Below are 23,129 nucleotides of genomic sequence, written 5' to 3' on the forward strand. Positions count from 1 at the left end.
CATGAAATTTAAAATCAACTTATTTTTCCCTTAAAATGATACATTTTCTCAGTTTAAACATTTGATATGTCATCTATGTTGTATTGTGAATAAAATATTGAAATTTGAAACTTCCACATCATTGCATTCTGTTTTTATTCACAATTTGTACAGTGTCCCAACTTTTTTGGAATCGGGTTTGTATAAATCCTTTAGTTTAAACACGCTTTTGTGAATAGCCTTTATATAGTTCTGTTGTGCTTTATGTTTGTTCTGAGAAAAGACTTTCTTTTCCTCAACAGAATTCCTCCACAACTCGTAATATTCTAAAACAACATTCTGAGGCAATAAATAGTACATTAAACGATTAGTACACTTTCAAATGAAAATTACACCAAGCTTTACTCACCCTCAAGCCATCCTAGGTGTATATGACTTTCTTCTTTCTGATGAACACAATCGGAGATATATTAATAAATATCCTGACGCATTCAAGCTTTATAATGGTAGTAAGCAATACCAACGAGTATGAGCTGAAGAAAGAGCTTCCATTCACATCCATCCATCATAAACATACTTCACATGGCTCTGGGAGTTAATAAAGGCCTTCTGAAGCGAAGTGATGCATTAAAAAACGGAACTGGCATCGTGTTAATTAAGCTTTTTCCGTAAGTTGAATAGGGAAGGTGTAGGACGTAGTGTAAGCTTTTTGAACTGCGAGAGGTGTTGCGCTTTCTTCTTAAGTTGAATAGGGAAAGGCGGTCTGGTGGAGCTAGATATTTTACTTCATAACTTATTAAATATTTTTTTTTACACAAATGCATTGCTTTGCTTCAGAAGGCCTTTATTAAAGGGTTAGTTCACCCAAAAATGAAAATTGTGTCATTTATTACTTACCATCATGCCGTTCCACACCCGTAAGACCTTCGTTAATCTTCGGAACACAAATTAAGATATTTTTGTTGAAATCCGATGGCTCCGTGAGGCCTGCATAGGGAGCAATGACATTTCCTCTCTCAAGATCCATAAAGTTACTAAAAACATATCTAAATCAGTTCATGTGAGTACAGTGGTTCAATATTAATATTATAAAGCGACGAGAATATTTTTGGTGCCCCAAAAAACTGTTTAACATAAATAGCGCTAAGACCCATAATCTGCCCTACCTAAATTTTACGGTCAGGACAGGAGCCGCTACTGGTCCATATACAGCACCCGCTACAATACTTCTTTCACTAAAAACAGTGGGACATTCTAAAACACTTAATGTGGCTTAATGTACTATGACAGTGATAATAATAGATCAAAATGAAGTTGCAGTCACATTAGCAAAATTAGACAAAATTTAATTAACAAAAAATGTTTGTCAATAGTGTGATGCAGAACTTATTTTCAAACCAAGCAACTTTCTGTTGGTCAGCACGTCAAATTCTCATAACCAACTTGAATATGAGCATTCCTATTAAAAGTACTGTAATTAGCCCGTGAAATTTCTTAGAGCAATGGTAAATGTAACTGTACCATAAAGGGATAGTTCACCCAAAAATGAACGTTCTGGCATCATTTACTCTTCTTTGTTCTGTTGAAGAAAAATGAATATATTTTGAAGAATGTTTATAACCAAACATCTGTGGGGCACCATTGACTTCCATAGTATATATATATATTTCTATAAGAAAACAATGCAAAACTATATGTTCATTATTCTTGACTTATTCTAGTTCATTCTTGCTTGCCTGTACATAGTATGTTTTATTAATGTGGTGTATACTGAATTTGAGTATTTTGAAATAACTGGCAGTCAGTGAAGAAAAGCCTTGTTTTGCCCTCCAGGTGGGCGTTCCTATAAGTGTGTGACGTCCCGTGAAAACTATGAATACCCAAGCATCCTGGAGCAGATCAGGCACAGTGCCCAGAGTCCAATTTATTTAATCTGAATTGCAAGCTTGTATACGATAGCCCGTGTTGTTAAGCATAGCCATTATGGCTTGTGAAGTAGAAAGCCTTGCATTATGTAATATAATGAAACCCTGATGAGCAAACATTATCTGATCATCCTCCATGCTATTGCTGTAATGTGGTCACCGCAGATCCTGGATTCTTTTCGACCTGGGAAAAGAATTGCAAGACTAAGGGAAGCAGTGAACTTAGATATTGGGTGCCATTCATGTAATAATCCAAAAAATGTACTGTGGCTGCACCACATCAGATGATAATACCGTGGCAATGAATGATTATGACATGGCATGCTAATATTATTCTGTTAACATGGTACTACTAGGTACCTCAAAGAATACATCTGTGCTTTTGTCCAAAAATTGGACATATAGAGTTTAAATCTCTTCATTTGCTGTTCACTTCAGTGTTATTTTCAGTCGGCTGTGATTGAATGTAAACGCAGGAGAGCATTATGGTCCATGAATAGACAATGCTGCTTTGTCATCTTTTATAATTGGAAGAAGATTACTTCAGTTTACATTTCTCTCTCTCCATCTCTTGAAGGAGTTTAGAGTACATTGTTTTTACAATGAGGAGCAGATGTTTTTAGTGGAGGATGTTGTGGATGTGTTTATCTCAAAGTTGCATTTTGAAATGAAGGCAGATGAAGCCAGTGGGCTGCCCAGGAGAGGAAGTGATGCATATGCAGATGCTAAAAAGTTTCCTGGTTTCTTTTAAAAGTCAAAACCACAGTCATTCAAACCCTGTGTCCTGTGTGGGCCAATTAAATAAATCTTAAAGGGTTAGTTCACCCAAAAATGAAATTTCTGTCATACTCACTCTCATGTCGTTCCACACCGATAATACCTTTGTTCTTCTTTGGAACACAAATTAAGATATTTTTGATGAAATCCAAGGGTATCTGATCCACACATAGGCAGCAAAGACATTGCACCTTTTGATGTCCAGAAAGGTAGTTGAAAACATGGTTAAAATAGTCAACGTAACTACAGTGGTTCAACCTTAATGTTATGAAGTGATGAGAATACTTTTAGTGCGCAAAAACAAAGCAAAAATAACGACTTTATTCAGCAATTTGAACCGTTGTCATACGTAGTGAACTCAGTCCAGGCATCCTTGTTTACACCCGAACGCCAGCTCAATATTGGCCGAAGCTGAACACGTGAGCAGCACGACGCATGCATGTGATGCTGACACAGCATCTGGCATTTAAAGGGTTAGTTCACCCCAAAATGAAAATGATGTCATTATTTACTCACCCTCATGTCGTTCCAAACCCGTGCTGCATAACACGTGAGAATGAACCTAATTGATTCTTGCACATCAAGCAAACATGCTTGAGCGTTAATTTACCATAACAAATGTGTGCGATGATGAATGTTTATATGAGAAAGGGTAAGTAAACGATGACAGAATTTAAATTTTTGGGTGGACTAACCCTTTAAATGAAGATTAGATGAAGACTATGTTATCTGAAAAAATAATGAAGATTACAAAAAATATTCCACTAACACATTTTCTACATTAAAACAACTGGCAGCTGTGATTCCCAGATATTCACCGTAAAAAAATACACTGCCAGTGTTTCCAGTATATTATAGATGCCTGTTACTTATGAACATATATTTCATTAAGTGATTTTTTTTTAATATACCTGTCTACGCTGTATGATGCTTTACCATATACAGAAAAAAAATGTTAAATGGTGTTTATATTTTTACTATAATATATAAATTATATTACCATGTAATTTACTGTGAACAACAGGAAAAGGACCCAGACGTCTCTGTGTGACACGTGGTCACAAATGTTTACATTTTTTTTATAAATAATTTTGGTTCTTCTTTTTTTTGTTATCAGTGATTTACTTTAGGGTGCTTTGTGTTACATTATGTTATTTAGTTATTACAATATTTAAGTGTTATGTTTGTTACCTTGATGTTGCTTGATCCTGCACACCATCTTTATGTGAATATTGGCCATGTTTTATGGCCACTTATGATGAACTCATTGGGTTTTCTATTGTGTCGCCTCTATAGTGGTTATCAGTACTTTTTAAGAAAGAAAAAAGAAAAAGTCATACAGGTGAGTAAATATTGACAGAATTCTTATTTTTGAATTTAATTCATTTTATATTAAAAGAAATAATGTGTGAAAAGGTTTTGTCTCATTGTGTGTGTGTTTGCACAAGCTACACAACAACAAAAGCTACTACCACAGGTGCATTCACCTAAAAACCTGTTGGGGTGAATCAGTCATTCCTACCTTGAGGTCTTTGCCCTTGAGAAGAGACCACTGGGGCCTGAAATTAGCTACGTTTACATGGAAACCTTGTGTTTGAATCTGAACATTGTATTTACATGCACGCTAAATAAAGTGATTGGGTTGATTGCATTTATATGTCTGATTCTGAATTGATTTGTTTTTTTGTTTTTTTTTGACATGCGCACACTACACGAATATACAAAGTTTCCTGCTGTTTGCTCATTCTTATACAATAGCTTCCTTTCTTTGTTTTAAAAGAGCAGACTTAATATTTATCTATTATGAGTAATAATTAGGAGACGACAATCACATGAAGCTTTGTGTCGTGCTGTTTTATTTATCAAGCAGTAAAAAGGCCTTTTCCCATGCCCAAAACAAATTGAAAGTCTGAATCAAGGAGTGGTGAGACATTGTCCTGCACCACTTAAAGGATTAGTTCACTTTCAAATAAAATTGTCCTTATAATTTACTCACCCCCATGTCATCCATGTCGTTCATGTCTTTCTTTCTTCAGTCGAAAAGAAATTAAGGTTTTTGATGAAAACATTCCAGGATTATTCTCCTTATAGTGGACTTCAATGGCCTCCAAACGGTTGAAGGTCAAAATTACAGTTTCAGTGCAGCTTCAAAGGGGTTTAAAGGATACCAGATGAGGAATTAGGGTCTTATTTAGCAAAACGATCAGTCATTTTCGAAAAAAAATACAACTGTATATGCTTTATAAACACAAATGATCGCCTTGCACATGCTTCCGCCAAAACCGCACTTTCGTATTCCTTAAAAAGCTTACGCTGTATGTCCTAAGCCTTCCCTATTCTATATACAGAAAAAACGGAACTGGCGCTGCGTTCATTCCGTAAGTAGAATAGGGAAGGTGCAGGACATACAGCGTAAGCTTTTTGAAGAATATGAAAGTGCGGTTTTGGCGGAAGCACGTGCAAGGCGATCATTTGTTTATATAAAAGCATATACAGTTGTATTTTTTTCAAAAAATGACCGATCGTTTATTCTTCATCTGGTATCTTTTAAAGCCATTTGAAGCTGCACTGAAACTGTAATTTTGGCCTTCAACCGTTTTGAGGCCATTGAAGTCCACTAAAAGGAGAATAATCCTGGAATGTTTTCATCAAAATCCTTAATTACTTTTCGACTGACGAAAGAAAGACATGAACATCTTGGATGACATGGGGGTGAGTAAATTATCAGGAAATTTTTATTTGAAAGTGAACTAATCCTTTAACAGACGATGAGAGGAATTTTAGAATGACATGACAATCATTTGCAACACTTTATTCAACAATAACGTCATCTCGTTTCGTGCATCATACATCATTATACCATTTCTGTCATTGCACATGCACAGTACTTTCCGGTTTAAGTTTTCAATCCGATCAAGTGTTGACATGTCCTGTTGAATGGATTTGAAAAGGTTTAAACCACACCTTACAATCCGAATTAAATTTTAATCGTATTTGGCCAATTAATTTCCATTGACATGGTTACATGTTACTTTTCTATTCCGACTACAATACTAGTCTGATTACAATCAGATTATTAGGGTCCATGTAAACACAGCTTGCGTTACTAGTACGATTACAATCGGATTATTAGGGTCCATGCCATATAACCCTTATCTGACTAAGAAGTGGTACATTTTCCAGCAGGTGCTTCCAGATCAGCACTGACATTTGCCATGTAATATTGAGGTTAGGGTAAAGGCCAAGAGTTCTGGTGCAGTGTCGGTGAGGAAGAGCAGCTTATCAGTGCCCTCAGTCCTCAGTGTGTAATAAGGGAGGATTTTGGCTTAGCTGTATCAGGGGGTTGACTCTTTACAATCAGATCATATCACACGGTCTCAGCGGGATACTCAATAGGCAAGAGACCATACTAAATGCAAGCCACAGACTGAAGCACACACATGCCAGGATGTTTTATCTGGGCAAACACTTGCAGTGGTTAAACCTCACTCATGTGTGAATGCTTAACTTGACATTTTAAGGTGTTTAAGAAAACACAATGATCAACTTGTTTACAAAATGCCAATAAAGACAACAGGATAGAAATACAGAGATTAACAGGATGGAACATAGCAGAATGGAAATACAGAGCAATTGCCATTGCTCAGTCAGGGATTGAGAGTTAGCCAGAAGGTGTCAACTTGAGGTTTATTCTGATAATATTTGATGATGACCATATTATCAAATCAATTGTTTGATTATAATATTTCTTCATTTGTATCAGACAAGGTGTGGAATGTTTTTAAGACAAACTAGTAGAAAACATCACATAAAAATAATCAAATTGTTAATACTTTCACATGTTTGCAGCTTTTTTTCCCCACCAAATCTGGAATAGAATATGGAATATTTCTTAATGAATTGCTACTTTTTTTTTTTCTTTTTTTCTTTTTTTTTTAAGAAGTTTACTTGAGGACATGCCAAATCTGCTCAAGCTATTTTTTTTTTTTCCAAATTCACCCTTATTTTCACTTTAATCTGATATTGTGATTAAAGAAAAAGAAGTCATATGATTTCCATTTTTATGAAATTGTTTTATCCAGTATATTAAAATATGATGAGGACGTGACAATGCATAACAGAAATGACTTCATACTTAAGATAGTTTCAGTCAGATTATTTAAATCAAAATAGATTTAAAGCAGACTTTGAATATTAAATTTAGCTATGCTTTATTGTTTTCTAACCTCTGATCATTCCTCTTCGTCTCTCACACTTATGTAATGTGAATTGTTCTTTAATTATGTGTTAGACCATACTGTATGTTTCATGATGTAAAAAGTCTTCAAAGTCTAAAACTTCAAAGTGTCTAGGAAAAGATTGAGGGTATACTTTAACTAACCCATTTCTCTTTCTGTTTGTCTCTGTATTTTCAGAATGCTCTCTTCCAAAATGTGAACCCAAGCTTGAGTTACCCAGTCACACAGGTAAAACAAAGTTATTGCTGGAATTTATTTGGTTGAGGGCTGTCTTTTTTCTGTTATTGTGCCATAAGGTTTATGGGTGCTTACATTGTTTTAGTTTGTGTCAGAGCTATGTTTCATTTATTCAAGTTTAACCTATAATGTTTTTGAAGTGTCTAAATCATGAGTCTCGTTTTAGCTATTAGCAGTTTTTGGGATTTTGTAATTAATGTGTCATTTATATTAGGTTGCTGCACATCATGTTTGGTTTCAATTTTTGTTTGTTTAGTTTCAAAGTCTTGAAATCAAGGTTTACCTGCAAGAATACAAAATATAGTTTTTTATCTGTGAGGTTGATTCGGTTAAGAGCATTTTCAACACTAATGAGCTGATTCCACATTTGTCTTTTGGCTGGTTTAATCTATTGATTTATCTAAATTTGTTTATTTGCTTTCATTAGGTCATGTCACATTTGGTTCCTGCAGGGTGAAACTAGTTTTGTTTATTTATTTATTTATTTTTACTCTTGTATTGTGCCTTTTTAAACTGCAAATGCAACTAAATTGAAGTTGAAGATGATTGATCTAGATTAAGTTCATTGAACTAGATTATTTTAATGTACTGAAAATCACATATATGTGTTATCTGCAAAAGATTGAACACTTTCTAGGAAATCAGATCTTTATATTAGAAAAAAAAAAAAAAATATATATATATATATATATATATATATATATATATTTTTTTTTTTTTAATCAGGCAGTTAGGAGGTTCTAGGACACAGTTGGGAAGTAACTATACTTGACCCAGTTACGTCTAATATTAGTTGAACATTTGCTGGTCCCAAGATAATATTTTCCGCAGCCAGCCGACACAGTTAATATCTGGTTCTCTGTCTTTATTGTGCTCTAGAGTCTTATTATTATTATTATTTATTTATTTTTTGCTTTTCTAGCATGACATGTTATTTCTTGCCATGTTGTGGGTCACTTTCGAATGTAATACAAAACAAAATACAAAACAAAATACTAAACTTATAATAGTTCAATAATAAATTGCTGAGGTTAGTGTAGAATTTGCCATGTTGGTTATATGAGCTATGCTGTTTATCTCATTGATGCTCAAGGTGCATGGAAAAATTTTGTGAGTGGCATGATCTAAATCAGTTCAATAAGTGTGTCTAAAAATAACTGGGGGTGTTTCTCACGTTCATCCCCTATGACACCTTTCAAATGGGACCCCATCTTATTATTAATTTCAAGCTGTGTCTTTCCTAATCAGCTCCCTACTAACTACTGAACCTCAAAACTACAATAATAACCACAGGACAAATACAAATCAGTGTAGACAAGTCTTCAAGTATTTTGTTTCTGCTAATTACATTAACTAAATAAAATAAACTCATAACAACAAATGAGGAAACATTTTTTTTAAGTCTAAAACCTAGCAAATAATAATTTAGGTTGCTGACTGTCGGAAAGTGAGCTCTGCCCTGTTCCCAGCAGTAGACTGCTCTTTCTCTAATTGGAGATTGAAGTGTATTAGACCCATGCCGAGATGTGCCGGAATCTGGTACGTTCTCAGATCCGGAGGGAGTCACTCACACAATGGACATCTCCAGGGGAAGTCTTTGTGCTGTCTGCCAAAGCCCTCGACATGCTCATCACCGCCAATCAGTCCCACCATAGCTACTGGCCAGTAGAGTAAACTTGAAGGCTCCAAGGGTTCTTTAGTATCCAAAACCTTAAAACACCTCTTTCAGATGGATACACACACACACACATCCAAACATTCTGGCAGGCTTCTGTCCAAACCAGCTTTCAAGCAGGTTTAAGTCCTATACAAAGATGTGTTGATGTTTTAAAAGAACTAGTTCACTTAGTTTTACAGAAGAGTGGACAGGAAGTTAGTGAAAAATACTTTTGTGGTTATCCGAGGTTAGAACATTTCTGAATGGCCGAATGTGCCAAAAGCAAGGTACTTGCTGTTTATGTGAGGGCAACTGTTCATTTAATGGTAAAATGTGCAGATTTTGCTGTTAGCTAGAAGCACAGTGAAGAGCAGGAAGGAAAATATAAAGAACTGAACTGACCAGAACGCTTGGCCACACCAGCTAGAGACATCTTCTTCTCAACAGCATTTATAAATAGCTGACCTAGTCCAAGTGGACTATTTTCCAGGTTGCCTCTGAAATAGGGCTTGTGTATAACCAATAGGTAGCATAGTTTTTAGATGCTGTTTAATAGAAACAATTATTGGACCACAAAGCTTTCCGTTTAACTCTTGTCCAATGACTAAATAAAAAATGGACAAGATCATGGACAAGAAGTTAATTCATTAACAGTGTATGAAACCGATAAGATCATGGGAATTACCAGAGTTTGAAGCAGAAAATAATGGTTCTTCCTCCCTGGATGGTTCAGGTGAGGAGAGTCCATGGTACTTTCACATTTAATCGGTACTCAACTCTGTTGCAGAGTATTTAGATAAAGGGTGTGTGTGATGTACCATTTTTTTTTTACATTGTTAATCAATTAAATAGATTTCAACCTGTTGTCAAAATGAGAGTGTTCACTGTGGCAACATATGCATTAAATTTCACATTTATGTTTTTGGCAGTTCTTGGCAGATATCAGTGGAGGTGACAGAGCAGATTAAACATCAAGATTCAATAAAAAGCCGTGAGAGTCAAGAGATACTGTGCATTACATTGATTTTACTATGGTTAAGGGTGCCAAGTAGCCTGACGTGGTCATACTCAATTCTAGTTCGAATATGAGTCTGATACTGCTCCATTGGGCTTTGATTATGGGGGCGTATTTCAACCGATCCAGGAAAGACCTCAATTGGATAGACCTACAACCAATCAGAGCTACAGAGTAAGTGACGTATGTTGAGCGACGCATAGTTGTCAACAGAACTCTTCTTAGCGACCATCGGGGCCAGCTGATTAATCAAACTTTTGCCGAATCCCGTAGGAAGGACGGCAAAGACATCTTTCCCATCGACAAATGCCTTGATCGCGGTCCTCTGTTCCTTTTTTAAAATTAATGCGCTGTCGATATCTTCTATAACGGACGCGATGGCGGAATCTACACATCTCAGTTCTTCAACAGCCATCATTGTTGTAAACTAATTGACCTTTCGCAAAGACCCGCCCCCCCTTAGTTACTGTTGCTTTGTCCGACAAGCCGTGGCGCTGTCACGCCACACAGAGTGGAAAATACATCGCGGAGCAAAGAGGAAACTGACAACACACCGACAGACGAGACAGAGCGGGTTACTTATGATATTAAACAAAGTCCCAGCTTTCAAACTGTGTAGTTATTAAAAAAATTAAAACAATAAAAACCGTTTTGTGGCCCTTTAATGGGTTGTGACCATGATCGTGACAGATTGCTGTAGCGCCTCAGCTCAAGAGGCTCGTGAACCGATCATCTCTTCCTACTAGTCCATTTATAGCATCAAATAAACATGAATGAACATGAGAATGAATGTTGTTTCAAACGCGGAAAGACGTCAATATGCACAATTTTTCAAGTTCTTTTTCAAACTCCACTGAGTTTAATCTTCTAACTCCTGACTGCTTTGTCGGACAAAATGGCGGATGCGGCGCTCTGATTGGTTAGATCGCTTGTTAATCAAACTCCCCAAGCGCTCTTTGATGACGTGGCTGATTACGTTTCTGGTGATAATCTGTCAATCATCGCCCTGACAATGTGATTGGTCCGAACAGTTTCTGTTCAGGCATAATTACTCCTCTACGGATCGAGTCCAGACCGAACTCCCCGACTTCAAAATGTTGTGGGCGGGGCTAAGTTCGGCTGGCATCCAGGCTAGGTGCCAAGTAATAAGGGTTCATAAGCCTGATTGTACAATGTTCACAGTTGTAGAACTGTGTAAACCCAAGTGTGAACAAGCAAATTAAAATAAATAAATAAATAAAAAATAAATAAATAAATAAAATCCCAAATCATTCTGCCCTAAAATGAGGGTTCACACACACACACACACACACACACACACACACACACACACACACACACACACACACACACACACACACACACACACAAAAACAAAAAACAAACAAACAAAAAACCTTCAGGTGTAAAATAAATAAATAAATAAACAAACAAATAATGTCTACACACCCCTGTTAGAACAGCTGGTTTTTGTGATGTAAAAAAATTAAAAATAATAAAATCTTATCAGAACTTTCGCACCTTTAATTTAATCAAATATTATTATTATTATTATTATTATTATTAATAATAATAATAATAATAATAATAATAAAACCTTATATCTATAACTAACTGCATAATTGTGCATACCCCAGAACTAATACTTAGTTAAAGCACCCTTTGATTTTATAACAACAGTCTGTCACAGTTATACTTAGTTTTTGGTTTCATTTTCATTCCATTAAGGACCTGTTATGTCTGCCTTTGTTATCTTGTTAGTTTTCCTTTGTTTCCTGCCACTAGTTTATCTCCTTGGCTACTCATTAATTAGATCCCACCTGTTTGTATTTAGGGGCTGTTTACACAACAATATTTTCAACTTAAAACAGAAAACTTTTATGCGTTTTGGCCGTTCATACATGATAACGACGTTTTGGTGGCCTGAAAACGCAAACTTTTGAATACGGGTTTCAAATTGGAAGTTTATGAAAATGCTACTATTGTCATCTCTGTTTAAACTACAAAAATGTAAATCTGTGAAAATGGTGATGTCATGCACATGCATATTATGTGTTTAGACTATCCACCTTATTTTTCAATAAGGAAGTAAGGTGTTCCCTTTCATGGGAACATCGACGCTGCGTAGTCGCTTTGGGAACGCCTCTGCGTGATTACGTCTTGAAGCACTTGTGTAATCGAACCAATAGTGTAACGGGACGTCAGAGCGGGTGACGTCACGGACCAGGAAACTATAAAGCACCCCTGAGAACAAAGAACGCTAGCTTCTGCGTCTTCAGCAAGCGCTCTGTGTATTGTGTGTCTTATTTGGTGTTGTCTGTCTGTTCTACAGCTCGAAAATATCTCTTAGTCCGAGGGCAAGAGTATTTTCAGTCCACCAAGCACTTATATATATATAGAAAGACACATTTATAAATATGGCGACAGGCAAGCAGCAGTTTGTTCAGTGTGCTTCTCCCTGCCCTCGCTTCATCACGGGCGGGGATACACACGAGTTATGTGTAGCCTGTTTGGGAGTGGAGCATGCCCAGGCAGCTCTCGAGGGAGCTGTCTGTGTGCATTGCGAAAAGTTAACGCTCTGTACACTCCATTCACGCCGGGCGTTCTTCGAGAAACATAAAGAAGGCGCCGCGGCGAGTGTTCCCCAGGGATCGGGTCCCGCTGCTGCTGAGGCACAGTGGCGGCTTCATTCCTGGGGTTCACAGATGGATCTGGTGGAGGGGTTAGAGACGGGCCCAGCCCTATCTCGGCCCTCACCCGCCAGACCCAATGTCTCTCCTTTGGTTGCGGAAGCACACGCTGCGGTTTCTTCCCCCAGAGGAGAGGCACCAGCGCTTCACCTGTCTAGCTCTGAGGAGTTGGATGTGGTGAGCGTTGAAGCTGGAGAGGAGGATCTCATCTCCAGCGTATGAGGAGCTGCTGGAGGTTGTGACTAGGGCAGTGGCAAAACTTAATATCGAATGGCCAGCAGAAAAAAGCGAAGCGCGTCACAAAAGCAAACTGGATGAGCGCTTTCTCCCTGTTCGGTCACAGCCTCAGCGTCGGGGATTACCATTCTTTCCCGACCTCCACACCGAGGTGACGAGGTCGTGGAAAAAGCCAGCACAATATCGTGTATATAACCCTCAAACATCAATATATTCCAATATATTAGGGCTTAAACAACACGGCTATGGGACGATGCCTCGGGTCGAAGAGACGCTCGCGAGCTATCTCTCGCCCGAGTCCGCGTCGTCCCTAAAATCCCCGACGCTGCCCACCAGACCGCTAAGAACAACATCAGCTCTGGTGGGCAAAGCATATGCCTCAGCAGGTCAGGCCGCAGCGTGTTTACACACAATGTCTGTTCTCCAAGCATATCAGGCTGACCTGCTGGGGGAGATCGATGAGAGCGGTGAGGCTAGTTTTGAAGTGATTCAGGAACTTCGTAAAGCCACTGATCTATCTCTCCGTGCCACCAAGGAGACGGCAAAAACAATCGGTCGCTCTATGGCAGCCCTGGTGGCAACGGAGAGGCATTTATGGCTAAATCTATCAGACATAAGAGAAAGAGATAAGAGCGTCTTATTGGATGCGCCGCTGTCTCCCCTGGGCCTCTTCGGCGACTCTGTCACTTCGGTCGTCGAGAGGTTCCAGGAGGCAAAAAAGCAGTCAGCGGCCTTCCAGAAGTTCCTCCCTTGCCGCTCTCTCCCGTCCGAGGCTGCTAAGCGGGAGCAGCCTCGGGCGTCTAGCAGCTCCTCATCCGCGCAGAGAGCGCAACAAAAACAGAGTGTTGCTGCCCGTGCTCCCCCGCAAAGAGCTTGGGGACCGGGTCGGGCAACACAGTCGAAGCCTTCCCGGGGTAGAACAGATCTGAGAACTGTTATTATCGCCAGGAAGGCTTCGAAGAAGTCCTGACGCCAGTGGCCCAGGACTTCCGAGGTTAGCCCCCTCCGGAGGGGGTCCTGTATTAAAATCTATAAAATTAACTCCCCTCCGGCACCCTCAAGGGGCCGTTCTGCCAACCCTGCCACCTCGTGTGCTTCAGGGCGCAGCGGTCCCCACCGACCCTCTGAGGGGGGTCGGTCAGCGCTTGATTCGGCTGCTCCCTGCCGGTACGCCGCTTCAGGGCGCTGAGCCAAGTGCTCAAAAAACACCAGAGGCCAGTCTCGAGAGACTGGTTCCCTTAGTGAAATTTCTGGAGGAATGGAAACGTCTTCCCAACATTTCTAAATGGGTACTGCGTATGATAGAAAAGGGTTACAAAATACAATTCGGGTTTCGCCCGCCCCGGTTCAATGGGGTCCTCCCTACAGTGGTGGGCCCCCAGCAGTCTCTGGTTATGGAACGAGAAGTTATGACACTTTTGCAAAAAGGAGCTATAGAGAGGGTTCCTCCTCCCAGCAAACAGTCAGGGTTTTACAGCCGTTACTTCATTGTTCCGAAGAAGGATGGAGGGTTGCGTCCCATAATAGATTTACGTATGTTAACACTCTGAGGTCTAAAAACGCGCCGGCGCGTTTTGCAGGTTTTTTTTCACATTGCAGCAAAACAGACTTAAAATACTCTGTCATTTGTTGTCATAGAGACATAAGTAATACATCAATTGAAACTATAGAATATTTCCTTTTATTTGTATACACTCAGAGTAAAAACAAAATGTTGTGCTTTTTGTAAAATAAAGAAAACTAACATGATGCGTGATCTCTCATCTCCCTCTGAACGAAGTCCAATCTGATAGTTCTCAGAAAATGAAGTGTAACTTAGTGAATACTAATCACAAAAAATTCATACTTATGTCTAACAAAACGTTGAAATGTCAGGTTTTAAATCGTGCAAGTCAAATCGAAAACAAACATTCTGTGTTTATGTAATCTGTATGAAAAGAGAGCCATGTCAGAAGTCCGTGATTCAGCTCATTACCCACTAATGCGGCCACGCCCACGGAGCCAGCGCTATTCACAGGCAAATTCAGAGACAACACATGCATTCATCATCTCAATCGTGTATTTATTGCCTTGAAAATTGTTTATCTGGATGAAAAAGCCATGGTTAGCGATCTCTGGAAGACATGCAGTAAATTCCTGTTTGTTTTCTTCTATTGATAATTTTTAAGTGAGTTTTTGTTTCTTTAGCGCCCTCCGGCTGTAGTATGAATTGGTAAACACCATTCATGGAATATCGTCTTCTTCTTAGGTGAATTTGTGGACTAAAATGCACAGAGCGCCCTCCGGCTGCAGTATGAATTGCAAACACCAGCGCTCATAGAGATAACAATGAATATTAAATAAAAAATAACTCCTCTGTATAGAAAATTGACATAAACACATGAGAATCCTATATTTATCCAAATGTGCATGCTTTTAAACTAAAAGCCTATATTCAGACTCTTTGCATCACAGAAATACATTATATTTTAAAGTATAATATAAAACCATTATTTTATATTGTAATAACATTTTTCTGTATGTTTCATATATCATGATGAGCTTGAGACATCACAGAAGTTTTTTTTCACAGCCTACCTGACTGAAATGCCTCATTAATATGCAAGTCTTTTCAGGTCATTACTATTCAATTCTTTTGTCTTCACAGGTGAGAATGAGTCATTATTCATGGAGATTCACGCCTCCTCGCATACCGTGTTTCTTGGCAAAAAGTGTCTTACAAAAACTAAATCAGTATATTGTTATAAATGAAAGAGTAGTCAGCATAATTTTTACATAATTTTGAAGCAAAAACTCTAGTCTACAACCTTCAATACCCAAAAGTCTTGTGAACACAGATTTAATATACTTTTATTGGCCTTATATCAGTGACTTAAGTTTTTTGTTTTTTCAATAACCACGCATAAACGTTATTCCTTCAAAAACACAAACATGTACATACATGTTCCTCACATATTATTGTAGCCTAGTTTGTGCTGAATACAGTGTAATGACACTTGTGTCATTAATATGTTTATGAACAACTGAAAAAAGCACAAATGTCAGGGCATGTCAAAACTTCTCCAGGCCCCAAATCAGCCTCAGACTCCAGAGGGTTAAATCATTCAGTACAAAAACTCAAGTTCAAGATGCTAACACTCAAACAGATCACCACTCAGATCAGGTCCGAGGACTGGTTTGTGACAATAGATCGGAAAGACGCTTACTTTCATGTGTCAATCCATCCTTCACATTGGAAGTACCTCAGGTTTGCTTTCGGGGGCGAAGCTTACCAATACAAGGTTCTTCCTTTTGGCCTATCCCTTTCACCCCGCACCTTCACGAAGTGCGTGGATGCAGCCCTGGCTCCTCTGAGACTCCAGGGCATCCGCATACTGAATTACATCGACGATTGGTTGATTTTAGCTCAATCAGAGCAACAGGCAGTTCTACATCGAGATGTAGTTCTGTCACACATGAGAAGGTTAGGGTTGAGACTCAATGCCAAGAAGAGTGTGCTTCTACCAGCTCAGACTACCAACTATCTAGGGGTAGTTTGGGATTCTACTACGATGCAGGCACGTCTGTCTCCTGCTCGGGTGAATTCCATTCTCTCAACCGTGAAAGGGGTGAAATTAGGCCAGTCACTCACTGTAAAACAGTTTCAGAGACTGTTGGGTCTGATGGCAGCAGCGTCCAACGTGATACCTTTTGGCCTGCTGCACATGAGACCCTTACAGTGGTGGCTCAGGACCAGGGGGTTTTCTCCGAGGGGAAATCCTCTCTGCATGATCAAAGTCACGCGGCGATGCCTTCGTGCTTTATCCATGTGGAGGAAGCCCTGGTTCCTGTCCCAGGGTCCTGTGCTGGGAGCTCCTTGTCGTCGCGTAATGCTAACGACGGACGCATCTCTCACAGGCTGGGGGGCGATCATGAGTGGTCGCTCGGCTCAGGGTCTTTGGGAGGACCATCATCGTTCTTGGCACATAAATCGGCTAGAAATGATGGCAGTATTTCGAGCACTCAAGTACTTCCTCCCAGACCTGAGGGGCCACCACGTGCTGGTCCGTACAGACAACATGTCGGTGGTCTCATATATCAACCATCAGGGGGGTCTGAGGTCTCGTCAGTTGTACAAACTAGTCCTTCGGATCCTCCTGTGGTCCCAGGGGAAGCTCCTCTCCCTGAGAGCAGCTTACATCCCGGGGCATCAAAATGTGGGGGCAGACATCCTGTCGAGGCAGGGGCCGAGGCCCGGGGAATGGAGACTCCACCCCGAGGCGGTGGAGTTGATATGGAAGGAATTCGGTCGCGCAGAAGTCGACTTATTTGCCTCGAAAGAGACGTCTCACTGCCCGCTGTGGTACTCACTAACTCATCCATCCCCTCTGGGGTTGGATGCCATGGTACAGACGTGGCCGAGGCAGCGTCTGTACGCCTTCCCCCCCGATTGCTCTGCTCCCCGGAGTTCTGGAGAGGGTTCGGCGGGACGGGGCCCGTCTCATATTGGTAGCCCCGTTCTGGCCAACCCGAGTATGGTTCACGGACTTAGTGTCCCTTCTAGACGGCTCCCCCATGGAGATTCCAATCAGGCAGGACCTTCTGTCTCAAGCAGGCGGCACAATAATTCATCCCCGCCCGGAGTTATGGAAACTGTGGGCTTGGCCTCTGAGGGGGCCGAGCTCATAGAATCTGGTCTCCCAACTGAGGTTGTGGAGACCATACTCCACTCCAGAGCTCCGTCCACGAGAAAACTATATGCATACAAGTGGAAGCTGTTCGCTACTTGGTGTAGCCAGTCTCAAGTGGACCTGTTCCACTCCTCTATCAGTCACGTACTGCAATTTCTGGCCTAACTCCTTCTACATTAAAGGTCTATATAGCAGCAATCTCCGCTTATCACGCTCCTTTGGAGGGTGTTTCTGTGGGAAGAAACCCACTAGTCATACGTTTTCTCCGTGGCACCCAGAGGCTGAGGCCGGTTGTACGTACAAAAACTCCTTCCTGGGACTTAGCTATTGTACTCGAAGGGCTGTCTGCGGCTCCCTTTGAACCTTTGGAGGAAGTACATGAGAAATTCCTCACGCTAAAAAACGTATTTTTGCTGGCTATTACATCTCTTAAAAGAATTGGGGATCTTCAGGCACTTTCAGTTGCTCCTTCATGCTTGGACTTTGCGCAGGGAATGGTCAAAGCTTTCTTGCATCCTAGACCTGGGTACATACCCAAGGTCCCTACTCATGTCCCAGGACCTATTGTACTGCAGGCCTTCTGTCCTCCACCTTTCACAAATGAGGATCAGGAAAAACTAAATCTGCTCTGCCCAGTGAGGGCTTTAGACACCTACGTCCACAGAGCTGCCCTGTGGCGAAAAACAGAACAACTGTTTATATGTTACGGGTCCCCTAACAAGGGAGCTCCCGCGTCTAAGCAGAGAATGAGCAAGTGGGTGGTCGAGGCCATCTCTCTTGCTTATAAGTCCTCCGGACAGCCCTCACCTTTGGCCGTCCGGGCACATTCTACCAGGGGTATGGCTGCCTCAAAGGCTCTGATTTCGGGGGTTCCCCTCAATGATATCTGTGATGCTGCTGGGTGGTCATCTCATCATACTTTCGTTAGGTTTTACAACCTTGACTTGGGCTCCACTCCAGGGTCCTCAGTACTATCATCCTGAAAGGTGATTCAGACAGTCATTTGGTCTTATGGCCTAGTTGGGATAGCGTTCCCAAAGCGACTACGCAGTGTCGATGTTCCCATGAAAGGGAACGTCTCGGGTTACGTTTGTAACCCTGGTTCCCTGAATAAGGGAACGAGACGCTGCGTAGCTTAGCCATACTCCCTGTACGCCTGTGAGCGCTTGCTTCATCCGTATCAGAAGCTAGCGTTCTTTGTTCTCAGGGGTGCTTTATAGTTTCCTGGTCCGTGACGTCACCCGCTCTGACGTCTCGTTACACCATTGGTTCGATTACACAAGTGCTTCAAGACGTAATCACGCAGAGGCGTTCCCAAAGCGACTACGCAGCGTCTCGTTCCCTTATTCAGGGAACCAGGGTTACAAACGTAACCCGAGACGTTTTCTGTGAATGTACAAGACTTCTGATTTATTAGCAGTTATAGGGAAATGACGAGAATATTAAAGTGCAGTATTAAAAAAAAAAAATTGAATAGGCATGCATGTTTGGTGCAAGAGCTCTGTAAAAGAATGCGTATGCGCAGGTGCGTAGTCTTTCTTTACAAAGTGATATCGCCACCTACTTGTCTGGCATGTGTAATACAGCGATTTTAGTCATTTTCGTGGATCCGTGTGAACGGGGATAGTTTCGATAACGTTGTCATCTGAACAAAGAAAAAACTTTTCTGTTTTTAGTACATCGTTGTCGTGTAAACGTACCCTTAGTTTGTTATCTTGTGTGTATATAACCACTTTGTTTCAGTTCCTCATTGTCTGGTGTTGTCTGTGCTTGTGCATACTGTTACTTCGACTTATCTGTTGTTTTATTAAAATACTTATCTATTTTGAACTACTGCTACTATCTTCATCTTCTTCTTGGACCACCCATGACAGAACACCAGACCTCCAAATATGGATATTGCAGCTATTAATGTAGTTCCAGAGAGGAGCTACGACGGACGAAATGGACCATTATCTTCATGCTCCAGGGTGGCCATAATCTAGATGAGTATGTAGAGGAATTTTTTAACATCTGCCACCAAGCAAGGTGTAATGACATAACCCTAATGGAGGGCTTCAGGAGCAGGCTGGATGATGAAATCCGCTTCCTGATGCCCCAGGCCAATACCTGCTAGACATTAGCTGAATACATCAAAAGTGGAAGAGGAAGTGGAAGATACCATCACCATTGTTCAGCCCTACCCCGCACACATCACTGAAACGATTCCAGAGCCCAGCCAGTCATCAACCCCTAACTCAGACATTAAGCCAGATCCCACCACAGACTGGGAGCTTATGCCTGCCGCAATGAACGAACCAGAGCCTACTATGAGGACTGATCCAACCTTTGCCCCGGAGCCTGAGCCCCACAGTGAGTTTGACCAGATGTGTGAGCCAGCTTCAACATGTGTCATCGTGGGATTACTGGTCAAGTTCGAGGGTAAGGAGGAAATCCCCGCCCACCATCCTACCACTGAGGGTGAGTTGTTACTGACCTCTGCGGGTTAATTTGAGGAAATGAATATGGGCATTCTGCTGAATCTCCTATTGCCACTTGTCCCACCCAGCTCTAAGTCTCCTATGTCTTCATCGTTGATGCTGGTTTTGCCTAGCTCTGAGTCTTCTGTGTCTTCTTCACCGCTGGTCCTGCCCAGCATAAAGTCTGTTTCGTCATCCTGTATCATCTATGTCATCGTTGTTGATCCCACCCAGCCTCCCTCTCCCGCCTCCACATACTGATTCAGCCAGTCCGTCAGCCCAGCCTCTGATGGTTCCTTTCAGACCCTCGACTTCTCCTCTAACACCATTCTGTTGTGTGGATAAGCCTCAGGTCTTCCGATCTCCAGTGTCACTGTAGTCTCGTGTAGCCAGAAATTCAGACTGATGGCAAAAGGTCTGGACTCTATCACAGCTTTCATTGGCAAAAGACATGTAACGCAACCACAGTTTGTTTTGTTCCGTGTCAGATTTAGGGGCATGAAAATGTAAAGTCGATGTCCCTACAATGACAGACAGGCATGTATCTAATAAAGTATTCATTCAAGAACGTAATGTAAACATGTTGTAAACATGGTAAACCTGGCTTTCTTCTTCTACGAAGCGGTTTGGCATCACGGCATTTGTTTCCAAGCGGACTGTTAAAGAACGTGACACACATGTCTCCCGGACATCCTGTAGAATTCAACCAAGCAAATGACGACTTCGAAACTCCTGAAGTGTTTCCAGATAAGTGTGCCATATGCATCAGACGTTCAGCCAAACGGTCTGTGGGCGTGGCCTCTGAGGCTGAGATTAGTGTCACCCGGGCAAGTGGATCCTAGCTCCGCCTCCAGATGCTAATACCGTCACTCCACCACAGTCCATCAACCTGTCGGTTCCACTTTGGCTTCTATCTCCCACGGCTCCACCAGATACCATCATCCTCCCTTGTCTCTCCGGCCCTGTCTCTCTCTGCTGTGCTCCATCTCTCCACCCCTTCTGTTCCACAGAGCGCCGCCTTCCCTCCCGCTCCACCTTGGTCCTCAGTCACACTGGCTCCGCCTCAGTCCTCAGGCACTTTGGCTTCACCTCATACGGTCATTGCTGCAGCTCTACCTTGGCCTCCAGGAACATCAGTGTCACCCGGTCCCATCTGCTCTCCGTCTGGGCCCTGGGCTCCACTACCATCGGCTTTATCTCCGTCAGTCGTCCCCCTGGTGTTGTAAGCCAATTCTCAACCATGGCTCCTCCCTCCGTTGACTGCTCTGTCGGCTGTCATCCTAACTGTGCTCTGGATCACTACCTGGCTACCTCTGCTCCTGGCTCCTCCCACCATCATCGCCACCCTGGTTCCTTCCACTGGAGCTTCCTCCTTCGTTGGCCCCTTGTCTGCCCCCCAAGCTCCCACCCTCCCCCCACAGTTGGACTTTTACGACACAAAGTCGCGCCTTCCTGGGAGGGGTGTTCTGTCACAGTTATGCTTAGTTTTGGTTTCATTTTCATTGCATTCAGTTCCTCTTGTTTCTGCTTTTGTTATCTAGTTAGTTTTCCTTTGTTCTCAGTTTCCCACCACTAGTTTGTCTTTACCTTGGTTAATCATTAATTAGATCCCACCTGTATTTAGTTTGTTATCCTGTGTGTATATAAGTCCTCTGCTTCAGTTGTCTGTGCTTGTGTACACTGTTACTTTGACTCATCTGTTGTTTTATTAAAATATTATTAAAATACTTATCTATTTTGAACTGCTGCTACTCTCTTTGTCTTCTTCTTGGACTACCTGTGACACTGTTTGGATAGGAGTCACATCTTGACTTGGGAATATTTTTCCACTCTTCTTTGCAAAAACATTCCAGATCTGTTAAATTACAAGGACATCTCCTGTGCACGACCCTCTTCAGGCCCCCCATAGATTTTCTATAGGATTCAGGTCTGGGCTGATTGCATATATATTTATATTTGCTTAGATATTCTTGAGCACTTAACCACATCCCTATCCTAAATCTAAACACTTCTCAAATATATAAAACATTTGTCAGGCAGATAAAAGTGTAGTCACAGTAATTTACTGTAGAGCCCTGCACGGGCCTCAAATCTAGGCCCGAGCCCGGCCCTGGCCCGAGACGCTCAGGCCCTAGCCCGACCCGTGTCCGACAGCTCATCAGAATTATCAGCCCGAGTCCGACACGAGCCCTTTTTTTTTTCTTTTTTCATTACACAGCGGCAGCCTGCCCTATTTGCAGCCATTAAAATAGGTCAGTTTTGTTAGTTATGTTTCTTTTCATTTCTTTATTAAGTTAATTTAGACAAATGTTTGGAGAATTTTTTTTCAATGACGATTAAGTAGCCGAGCCGACAGCGAGTAAAACATGTTTGATCAATTTAGCCTCTCAAATCAACGCTAATACTTTACTTGGCTACAATAAAATCCATAGATATAAAACACTTCAAGCATATCACACAGACAGTTAGTTTAATAAATGTTAATTTATTAAACCACAGTGAGTAAAACAACATTTTTTTAAATACTGAGGCAGGCGCACTCTGCTCGCAACAGCGCTCGCAAACGAAATGAGCAATAGCCTACAATCTAAACAAATTAAATAAAATAAATTAAAAACAAACTTGCAGGTTATCTTACCTCAAAAATGCACCACCGAACAAGGCCATTCTTTTTTCCATTAGTTTCCAACAGTTAAACAAAAATAAAGTCCAATCAAACTAAAAACATCAGTAGTTTCCAACAGTTAAACAAAAATAAAGTCCAATCAAACGAAAAGTTAGAACAGTCTCTTACAGAGCATCGTGGAGAAAAAGAATAGCATCCACAGTGGAAGGTTTTAACCCAGTCCTCCTCTCTTCTATCACTCTTTCCGCTGCGCTGAAGACACGTTCGGGCCAGCTGCTGCTCGTGTCTCGTGTTGTTTTCACCAGAGCAGCACATCTCGTCCATCACCTTCCATGTTGTGATTGAGGCGAATATATTGCTGTACTTAATCGTCGTCATCCTCGTCCTGCTCCACAATGTTTTCCCACTCTTCCTCAAACTCGGCCAGCGCTCTCTTCTTTGCTGCGTAGCCCGCAGCAACAGGTGCAGACACAGAATCATCATGAATCATCATTATTTTATAATTATTAGGTGGCCAAGTAGGCTATGATTAATACATTAATTTAGAGGCCTATAATAGCTACTCTGTTTGCGCTGACGGAAAACCTTCTGTGTGCGTGCGTGAGACTGTCATGTCAGT

The 23,129-nt window shown here is 41.3% G+C and overlaps 1 protein-coding gene across 4 annotated transcripts in view; it reads left to right on the forward strand.

The window, feature by feature from the left end:
- Nucleotides 1–23,129, forward strand: part of triob (trio Rho guanine nucleotide exchange factor b) — a 188,572-nt gene that overhangs the window by 9,387 nt on the left and 156,056 nt on the right. For all 4 annotated transcript variants that reach the window (XR_007179212.1, XM_048153955.1, XM_048153954.1 and 1 more), the window contains exon 2: nt 7,097–7,147. Coding sequence is in view for 3 of the 4 variants with exons in the window: in XM_048153955.1 (XP_048009912.1) it covers nt 7,097–7,147 (51 nt within the window). In the remaining variant the exon portion in view is untranslated. The remainder of the gene's footprint in view (nt 1–7,096; nt 7,148–23,129) is intronic.

This window comes from Megalobrama amblycephala, linkage group LG13, assembly GCF_018812025.1.
Source record: "Megalobrama amblycephala isolate DHTTF-2021 linkage group LG13, ASM1881202v1, whole genome shotgun sequence".
NCBI classification, from domain to species: Eukaryota; Metazoa; Chordata; class Actinopteri; order Cypriniformes; family Xenocyprididae; genus Megalobrama; species Megalobrama amblycephala.